The sequence below is a fragment of the Cajanus cajan genome, chromosome 5 (genome assembly GCF_000230855.2).
Source record: "Cajanus cajan strain Asha chromosome 5, NIPB_CcT2T_4, whole genome shotgun sequence".
In the NCBI taxonomy this organism is placed as follows: domain Eukaryota; kingdom Viridiplantae; phylum Streptophyta; class Magnoliopsida; order Fabales; family Fabaceae; genus Cajanus; species Cajanus cajan.
The window spans coordinates 41400342-41411419 of NC_138521.1; the positions used below are offsets into that span (position 1 = coordinate 41400342).

The 11078-nt window shown below is 39.3% G+C and overlaps 1 protein-coding gene across 1 annotated transcript; it reads left to right on the forward strand.

Annotated features, from left to right (window-relative positions):
• The first annotated feature begins 942 nt into the window (after positions 1–942).
• On the forward strand, positions 943–1410 carry LOC109793461 (uncharacterized). Its single transcript, XM_020352931.2, has one exon. It carries the CDS (start codon positions 943–945, stop codon positions 1408–1410), a length of 468 nt encoding a protein of 155 aa, XP_020208520.2.
• The last annotated feature ends 9668 nt before the right edge of the window (positions 1411–11078 follow it).

Here is an 11078-nt window from a genome sequence, read left to right on the forward strand (position 1 = left end):
TCAGTACGGCCGTATTGAAGTTTCAGAAACTTCAATACGCCGTATTGAGTTCACTGCGGCTGTATTGAAACTTCAATACGGCCGTATTGATTTCAGTACGGCCGTATTGAAGTTTCAGAAACTTCAATACGCCGTATTGAGTTCACTGCGGCCGTATTGAAGCTTCAATACGGCCGTATTAAGTTCAGTACGGCCGTATTGGGCTTCATTCCCTCCACTTCCTTATTTTAAGCTATTCTAAGACCTTTAGACCTACAGAGAACCCTCCTAGGGCCTTCCAGGAGTCCTTCTGGCTGATCTTCCTTCAGTCTTCGAGAGTCTTCAAGCTTTATTTCCGACCCGGACAATTTTAGGGGTCTACAACTCTGAAAGTACCAATTAAAGCTAAACCCTACCAAATGTACATTCGGAGTCCGATATGGAAAAATCCTCGGATTCATCGTCAGTAAAAAAGGGATAGAGGTGGATCCAGATAAGGCCAAAGCCTTCATAGAGATGTCGCCCTCAAAGATAGAAAAGAAAGCCAAAGGTTTCCTTGGAAGAGTAAATTACATAGCTTGTTTCATATCTTAATTGACCGATACTTGTACTCCCATCTTCAAACTACTCTAAAAGAACCAGCTGACAGAGTGGAATGAAAAATGCCAACTCGCGTTCAACAAGATCAAACAATGTTTGACAAACCCGCTAAAATTAATGCCTCTAGTAGAAGAGAAACCTCTAACCCTATATCTTACAGTATTGGAAGGTTCCATGGGATGTATGCTAGGTCAACGGTGTGAAGCCAATAATCAAGAAAGAGTTATTCATTGCCTCAACAGGAAATTCATAGATTACGAGATGCAGTATTCACTATTAGAAAAGATCTATTGTGCTTTGGTATGGGTCGCTCAACGATTAAAACAATATATGCTAAGGCATACCACCCAGTTGATATCAAGAATGGATCCCATTAAGTATCTGTTTGAGAAGCCTATACTCACTAGGAGGGTTTCCAGATGGCAGGTATTGTTATCAGAATACGACATCACCTATCTTGCACAAAAGGCAATCATGGGTAGCGCTTTGGCCGATTATCTAGCAAATGGACCGACTGATAAATATCATGCGGTAAAGGATAATTTCCCCGACAAAGAAGTTTTAGCTCTGGGAAATGAGGAAGAAGGGCAAACTATGAAAGAATCCTGGACCATGTTCTTCGACGAAGCCTCAAAACTGATGGGAAATGGGGTGGGCACCATACTAATGTCGTCCCAAGGAAAGCACATCTTGGTAACGACAATATTAGACTTTGATTGCACTAATAACATGGCTGAATATGAAGCCTGCATATTCAATTTGCATGTCGCCCTCGATAATGGCATCACGAGATTAGAAGTCTATAACGACTCAAATTTTGTAATACATTAGTCAAGGAACGAATGGGAAACTAGAGATTCCAAAGTAGTTCCCTATTGGGAATACATTCAAAGCTTAATGCTCCAGTTTGAGTCCATCAACTTCGAACACACCCCAAGAGAAGGAAATTAGTTGGCGGATGCCTTGGCCACATTATCCTCCATGTTCGCCATAAAAGAAGGAAGCAAGATGCTAGTCATTAGAATTCAACGTCATGAAGTACAAGCCCATTGCTTCATGATAGACGAAAAACGCGATGGCTACCCATGGTATTTTGAAATCCAATAGTATGTCGAAGGAGGAAAATACCCAACCTGAGCAACTGACAATGATAAGAAAACGATTAGACGTAAGGCAATCAGATTCTCATCACATGGAGGAGGCCTTTACAAGAAAGGTTTTGATTCAGTCCTCTTAAGGTGTGTCGATCACAAGGAGGCTCAATCCTTGATGAAAGAAATTCACGAGAGAACCTTTGGTACCCATATGATAGGACATACCATGGCCAAAAAAATCATGACAGCAGGATATTTTTGGTCAACCATGGAGAAGGATTGTATCCTGCATGCAAGAAAATTTCAAAAATTCCAAATATATGAGGATAACATCCAAGTCACACCTAACGAATTCAATGTCATGACATCACCATGGTCGTTCTTAATGTGGGGCATGGACGTCATTGGACCCATTGAACCCGAAGCTTCGAATAAACATCAATTCATCCTCGTAGTCATCGACTATTTCACCAAATAGGTTGAAGAAATGTCATATGCACATGTAACCCGCAAGGTGGTGGTCAATTTCTTTAAGAAAAACATAATATGCCGATATGGAATTCTTGACAAGATTATAACAGATAATGGATCTAACCTCAATAACAAGATGATGACCGAACTATGTGGCTCTTTCAAAATTCAACATCATAATTCCTCTCCTTATAGATCCAAAATGAATGGGGCTGTTGAAGCAAGCAATAAGAATATCAAGAAGATTGTTTAAAAAATGGTCGTCACTTACAAGGATTGGCATGAGATGTTACCTTTTTGCTTGCATGGACATAGAACATCTGTCGATACATCAATCGGTACTACACCTTTCTCCTTGGTATATGGTATGGAGGCAATCTTACCTGTAGAAGTGGAAACTCCTTCTTTAAGATTTCTCATGGATGCAAAACTCCTCAAGGTTTAATGGATACAAAGTAGATTTGATCAACTAAACCTCATAGAAGAAAAAAGACTGGATGTTATTTGCCACGGACAAACTTATCAAAGGAGGATAAAGAAAGCTTTTAATAAGAAGGTTCATCCTTGACACTTGCAAAAGGCCGATCTCGTGCTCAAAAAGCTCTTACCATCTCAGAAGGACAAGCTAGGGAAATGGACACCAAAATATGAGGGTCCATATGTGATCAAACCGACTTTTTCCAATGGAGCATTGATCCTTACCAACATGTATGGTGAGAAACTAACTTATCTAGTAATTTCCGACGTCGTGAAGAAATACTACACTTGAACAGGATCGCTTGCAAAAAAAAATCCCCCTTGGATACATCCTAGGCAAAAATTAGGGATAATACAAGAAGGCAAGTAACGAATACCCAAGATAAAAAATTGAAAGGCGATTTGGACACCTTGCCAAAAAACTAGGGTCCTTCAAGAAATCCATCCAAAGTTTGAAACATGCAATCCAAGGAAACTAGGAGGATGATTACTTTTGCTTTTCGAGGAACATGTTTGTCTAATCCCAAACACCGACCTACCACAGCCATCCATTCCTTCTAAATCCCTTTTTGTAATCCATTCCCTTAAAGCTTTTTATATTAATAAAGATATCATTTCTATTTATTTCTCTTAACCCTGCTAAAATAACATGTTTTGTTATTGATTAAACGAAAATCAAACAAGTCCAAATAAAGGAAAAGAAGTGAATAAACAAACAATCCCACGTGAGCTCCTAACAAACAGAAGAGATGTGAAACACATCAGGCCAAAAAAATCTCAATTTACGAGAGGGAAGTGGAAAGTCACCTTCCAGAGATAACGAATGAATATCCAAGCGTGCACATTACATATGCATAACACGCATTTTGGAAAGACCCTTTCTACATAAAGGGGAATTATCTGAAAAAATAAAGAAGTGAAAATTTAAACATTATTTAGCAAAACATGCACTTATTACCTGCACAACAAATAAGAGAAGTCAAAACAAGTCAGAAAATGGAAAACATAAGAAAGAGGCAAAGTTTTAACACTAGAAAAAATTGGAGCTAAAGAATAACAAAAAGATCCTCAAGAGAGGGACTCAACCACAAGCATGGGGAATTCATCCTCAAGTAAAAGATAGATCCTCCCCACAACAACAATACTACCTCATGATCAAGTCAAGTAATCTGACAAAGATCAGAACCATCTACATGTCAACCATGACATCATCAAACCATAACATCTTCAGGCTACATCAATATCTGACACCATACCAACACCCCCCAACCAGTACAATAGACCATTCAAGTCATCCATATTAGGATCCCCGTGCTCACAATAAGCACTACTTGAGGTAGCATGTCAACAACACATCCACCTGAATCCACCTTAGCAATCAACACCCATCCATAAGGAAAGCTTAACATTCACAACACACGCCTCGAGAGGCATCATAATACTCACTTGACAAGAACAAGACTAGATTCCTGCCAACTAGTCACCAATTTAGAAAATCTACAGAATACAGTTGGAGAGGCATCATAATACGCATATGGTGGGAAAGATACAGAATTCTCACTACATATCCTCAATATAGCCACCTGGAGAGGCAGCACAATACTCACACAGCAGGAACAACACCAAAATCTTTGCCACACATTTCATCCCTAATAATAATTCCTGGAAAGTCATTGCAATACTCACATGGCGGGAACAACACCAGAATCCATGCCATCCATTCCCTAGTAAAGATGCTTGGAGACAACCAGCAAAGACAACCCAAGACAGGGGCACATCAAGAACCTTCTGCCCGTCATCCATAGGGTAGCCTCCATTATAATTTAAGCAGGCAAATGAAGACATCACTAGATTCCTCAAACTACATCATCAAAATAAATGGCCTGGAGAGGCCAACACAATAATACTCACCATCAACGCGGTTGGCCTAGAGAGGCTACAAAGAATACTCATCGACTTGGAGAGGTTATAACAAGAAATACTCATCAACCTGGATAGGTTATAGTAAGCAATACTCATCGACCTAGAGAGGTTATAGCAAGCAGTACTCATCCCATGGGTCGGCTAAAGCCCTAATATTAGTCCAGTCTAGAGAGGTTGAGCTTAAAAAATATTCATCTCCCAAAATGGTACACGACAAAGCCACAAAGGAAAAGTCTGGAGAGACAATACTCATCGACCTAGAGAGGTCATAGCAAGCAATACTCATCAACTTGGAGAGGTTATAGCAAGCAGTACTCACCACATAGGTCAGTTGAAGCCCTAATATCAGTCCAGCCTAGAGAGGTTGAGCTTAGAAAATACTCATCTCCCGAATTAGTACACGATAAAGTCATAAGGGAAAACTTTGGAGAAACACTATTCACATCCCAACTTAGGCTGGCTGAAGCCTTAATGTCACTCTAGCCTGGAGAGTTTGAACTCAAAATATACTCATCCCTCAATGAGTTTTGAATAAATCCTCACACCATCACCAAACAAGTAACTAGAGGCATCAGCGTGGAGCATTCACACCAAGCTGGAAGTCTAGATGGTACAATTTATCATCCTTGTCACCCAACGAAACATGCAACTTGACACTCAATTGTTCCAAAGGGCAAGGATACAGGTAAACCCATCTACCCGAAGGAAACGATGTGGAGGCACCGACACTAAAAGGCCTTAATCACGCCATTACTGAACAAATGACCAGGGGCATTAACGTGGAACATTCACACCAAGCCAAAAGTCCAAATGATATAATTTACCATCCTTGTCGCCCAACAATACAGGCAACTCGACACTCAATTTTTCAAAAGGGCAAGGATACAGGTAAACCCATCTAATCGAAGGAAATAATGTGGAAGCACCTACACTATGAAGCAAAAGAGAAGACCCAAACGAAATGTCTATGTCTTTACTTGCCTTTAGAAAAAACAACACATAGCTATCCAAAGGACAAGTAAAGAGGGGCATTTGTAGACACCTAATTTCGTCTGGGACATGCAAACAAGGAAATGGGCCTTTAATACGAGACAAAGAAGTTTCTGAAGGCCAAAATAGGGTGTCAGAATGAGCCAACGCAACACCGAAATGGCCCATTAACATCATAATGGACCAGGAGGACATTAAAAGGCCCGAAAGACCAAAGAGGTCGAATTAGGAGCACGAAACAGGTCATTCCTGTCGTAACCCAAAAAATTCAAATCTTACGACAAATGCTTTAGACTACAATTTTGAAAAATCTTATTAATTAAGAAATGCCTGGAAACCAAACTAATCCTCAAATAATGGTTTTGAAAATAGGTTACAGGAGTTGCCACCAACGTTTTACTCAAAATATTGGAAAAAGAAAAGATTTTGGAAAATCCAATTTTTGGGCTTGATAACTCAAATCGGGCTCGAGGGTCAGTTACGTGTAGGGAATGATGGAGAAGGTAAGGAGGAGTGAATGTGGTTCTTCTCCTTAGCTTCACCTTAGCTCGGATCTTCTTCAAAGGAGCTTAAGACCGAATGGAATGAAGTCTTTAAGGGAGGAGGATTTTCGGAAGGAATGAGGCTAAGCTTTGGATGGAAGTATCTAAGCTTAAGGAGCAATGGATTGCTCACTTCAAAGAGAAGGAAGAAGATGAACTTCTAGGGTTTGGGAGAGGAATTCTCTCGGTGACTATGAAGGGGAAACTCGGCAATATTTTCTCTCAAATTTCATTAAGTTCAAAGTGTTTACAAATGTGTGAAGGAGGGGATTTAAAGGATCCGGAATCAAGGCACTTGGCACCAATGTGAAGGCTTCACATGTGGCGCCAATTTTTGAATTCAAATTTCAAAAATTTTAATTCAAAACTTAACTCACATGTCATGGCTGGATCACACTAGGGCTAGGTGCATTTGGTTTTGATTTAGCATGCATTTAGGGTTAATTTTGAGTCACACATGTTCAGCCAAGGTGGCGTCAAACATGTGACTCAAAATGTAACTTAAATGCATCCTAAATTAAACCTAGTTTAACCTAATCCATTTAAACTAAAATCCTCCTTAAATCCTAATCTAATGACCTAAATACATTGGTCAAGAAAATACAATGAATAGAAAAAATTACAAGAAGGAAAATGAGCCCAATATTGTGTATCAAAAGCCCAAAGCCCAAGAAGCCCAAATACAAGCCCAAAATGCAAAAACCCTAATCTATGGTCAAAATACAAGACCAAAGCAAAGTAACTTCCTATTCTAAGAATGTGCTATAAAACATGGTGTTCAATCAAGTGTAGTCCAAGTGAGAAACACCCTAGGTCCACCAAGCCCATTGGGCCCACTAAGCTTTGAAGCTGTCAAGTCTTCAAGTAATCTCCTGGCCATAGCTCTAGTGGTTGGCCTTTAGCCCATGCTCTTCCATCATTCCCTCCCTCTTGAGAAGGATTCGTCCTCGAATCTGAAGAGTCTTCCTCATCATCACTAGCACCTACAAAAGGTTTTAAATCACTAACATTAAAAGTAGGGCTTACTCCATAATCAGAGGGTAAATCAAGTCTATAAGCGTTCTCATTGATATGCTGTAAGACCTGAAAGGGACCATCTCCTCTAGGACTGAGTTTGGACTTCCTTTGTTTTGGAAAACGTTATTTTCTTAGATGAAGCCAAACCCAATCACCTTCCTCGAAGATCATAGGTCTTTTGTCTTTAATTCCTTGTTGAGCATACTTCTCATTTTGGAGTTGAATATGAGTTTTAATCCTTTCATGAATTTTCTTAACAAATTCAGCTCTTGAAGCCCCTTCCTTATGAATGAAATGTTCAACATTTGGAATAGGTATCAAGTCTAAAGGAGTTAAAGGATTAAACCCATACACAACTTCAAAAGGAGAAATATTGGTAGTTTTGTGGACTACCCTATTATAGGCAAATTCAATGTGGGGCAAATACTCATCCCAAGATTTGTGATTTCCCTTTAGGACTGCCCTAAGCATAGTAGACAAAGATCTATTCACTACCTCAGTTTGGACATCTATTTGAGGATGACAAGTAGTTGAAAAGAGGAGTTTAGTTCCTAGTCTTGACCATAAGACACACCAAAAATGGCTTAGGAACTTAGTATCTCTATCTAAAACTATTGTCCTAGGAAGCCCATGGAGTTTAACCACATCTCTAAAGAAGAGTTTTGCAATGTTGCTTGCATCATCTACTTTGTGGCATGGAATGAAATGAGCCATTTTACTGAAACGGTCCACAACCAAAAAAATAGAATCCATTCCCCTTTGGGTTCTAGGTAAACCTAGCACAAAGTCCATGCTAATATCTACCCAAGGGGAAGAAGCAACAGGCAAAGGTGTGTATGTACCAGGAGGCATCACTTTAGACTTGGCTTGTAAACAAGCTAAACATCTAAAACAATTCCTTTGGACATCCTTTCGCATATGAGGCCAATAAAAATTTTCTTTTAGCAAACTAAGGGTTTTATCAACACCAAAGTACCCCATAAGCCCACCTTCATGACTCTCTTTAATTAATAGTTTCCTAATGGATCCTTGGGGTATACGTAACCTTCCTTCTTTGTACAAATACCCCTCAGCCATATAGAAACCATCAAAAGCTTTTTGTTGGCATTTTTCTTAATTAACACCAAAGTCCAGATCTTTTTCATACAATTCCCTAATATTATCAAATCCAAGAATTTGAGTACCTAGAGACATATGCAAGGTATGCCTTCTAGATAATGCATCAGCTACAACATTTGATTTTCCTTTCTTGAATTTAATAATATATGGAAATTGTTCAAGGAATTCTAGCCATTTGGCATGCCTTTTATTTAACTTACCTTGACCTCTTAAATATTTAAGTGACTCATGGTCACTACGGATGACAAACTCTTTGGACACTAAATAGTGTTCCCAAGTTTGTAAAGCCCTAACCAAGGCATATAACTCTTTGTCATAGGTGGGGTAATTGAGGGAGGCACCTTTTAGTTTTTCACTAAAATATGCAATGGGGTGTCCTCCTTGCAATAACACAGCTCATATGCCAACTCCAGATGCATCACATTCTAGCTCAAAAGTCTTTTCAAAATTTGGCAAAGCTAGTGTGGGTGCATTTATAAGTTGGTCCTTAAGAAGTTGAAATGCTTGGTCATGCTTTGAAGTCCATTCAAATAAAATATCTTTTTTAACAAGCTCATTCAATGGTGAAGCAATGTTAGAGAAGTTAGGAACAAATCTTCTATAAAAACTTGCAAGTCCATGAAAACTCCTAACTTCACTAACATTCTTTGGTTTGGGCCACTCTTGAATGGATTTCATTTTCTCGGGGTCCACACGAACCCCTTCTTTACTCACAATGAACCCTAGGAAAACCACATGATCCACACAAAAAAGTACATTTTTCAATATTTGCAAACAAGTGGTTTTGCCTAAGGATTATCAAAACTTCTCTAAGATGTCCTATGTGATCATCTTGAGACCTACTATAGATTAAAATATCATCAAAATAAACAACAAAAAAATTACCTATAGACTCTCTCAAGACATGATTCATAAGCCTCATATAATCCAAACTTGGTCTTAAAAGCAGTTTTCCACTCATCACCCTCTTTGATTCTTATTTGGTGATAACCACTCTTAAGATCAATTTTAGAAAAAATAGTAGCACCATGTAACTCATCAAGCATATCATCAAGTCTAGGGATTGGGTTCCTGTACTTGATTGTGATATTGTTAATAGCCCTACAATCACTACACATTCTCCATTTTCCATCTTTCTTGGGCACTAACAATACAGGCACAGCACAGGGACTCAAACTCTTTTGCACCCACCCCTTATTCAATAATTCTTGGACTTGGTTCTCTATCTCCTTAGTTTCTTGGGGATTTGTCCTATAGGATGGTCTATTGGGTAGACTAGCCGCAGGCACAAAATCAATTTGATGTTCTATACCCGTAAAAGGAGGAAGGCCCTTTGGACCATCACTAGGGAATATATCATCAAATTCTTTTAACAATTGAGAAACTTCAAGAGGTAAAGAACTAGGTTCAAGACTTAAATTATGACAATTAAGCATACCTCTACAAAGAATAATGTAAGAAGGCTTTTCAACAAATAGGGTTTGTTTTAAAGTTTCTTGTTGAATTCCTTCTATTGGAAGAGGTTTCTCTTCCTTCTTCTTCTTTGAAGATTTATGCTTCTTTTCTTCTTTTTTTTTATCAAGTTTTTTTTTTCTTCTTCTCTTTTCATTTTCATTTGTACTTGATCCTCTATCACTTGTGAAGGAGACAAAGGATGAAGTACAAATTTCTTTTCTTTATGAGTGAAAGTAATTTCATTGGTAAGGCCATTATGCATGGTTTTCTTGTCAAATTGCCATGGCCTTCCTGTCGCCACCGGCCCAAACGGGCCTCGGCGGTCGCGAAGACGGTCGAGCTCTCTTTTTATTTTTTGTTTGAAAATGTATTGGATTGTTAGAACGACTTGTTCTCAAACTGAGACCTCGTCGATCTTATCCAATTTATTATTGAAAGAGTCTCACCAATCCCATTTAATCCCAAGCGGGACCCTCCATGGATTAGTGGTTTTTGTAAAAAGGGAGGGTTCGTGGAGTCGCCACCAATGTTTTACTCAAAACATTGGAAAAAGAAGTTAAGGCAATCGATTTCAAAAATCGACTTCGGCCATTATAACCAGAGTCGGGTAAGGGAGTCGGTTACGCGTGAGGAAGGTGTTAGCACCCCACAGCGCCCCTAACGGGTTCCCTATGACGGATTATTTTACAAATAATAGCACAAAATTACTAAATTACCCCTTTTATTTATGAACGATTATTATCTTAAATATCTACATGATGCTTAAATTAAACACACAGAAAGCAGTAAAAGGAGGGAATTAAAGAAAACCTCTTGGAGCGTGCTTTTATAAATCTCAATAAATGCTAGGAGGCTTTGCGGCGCTCCTTCCCTCTACAAGCTCGCTCGACACTCTCCTCGAAGAAAATTTTTGACTAAGGGAATCAAAAAGATTTCCCCTTCGGTTAAATCCGAGACTCAAGCAAAGCGCTCAGAACTCGAGGATTTAACCGGTCCTGACTCCCAGAGAGGTTCCTAAGGCAGAGCACTGCTCAAAAACCCCAGAACACTCAATAAGAGAGTCAAGAAATGGTTCAAAAGTGTGTATTGACGTCAAATGACGCCATATTTATAGGAAATAGGAGCAATACGGGCGCTGGGGTCAATACGGCCCGTATTGAGAATTTGTTCTTCAATACGGCCGTATTGAACTCAATACGGCCGTATTGAAGTTCACAAATCTTCAATACGGCCGTATTGAGTCCAGTACGGCCGTATTGAAGTTCAAAACTTCAATACAGGCCGTACTGGTCCCCAAGCAGCCCGTATTGGTCCCAATTCCTCCTATTTTCTATTTTTAGCTATCCTAAGACCTCTTAGACCTATAGAGAACCCTCCTTGGGCCTTCTGGAAGTCCTTCTGGCTGATCCTT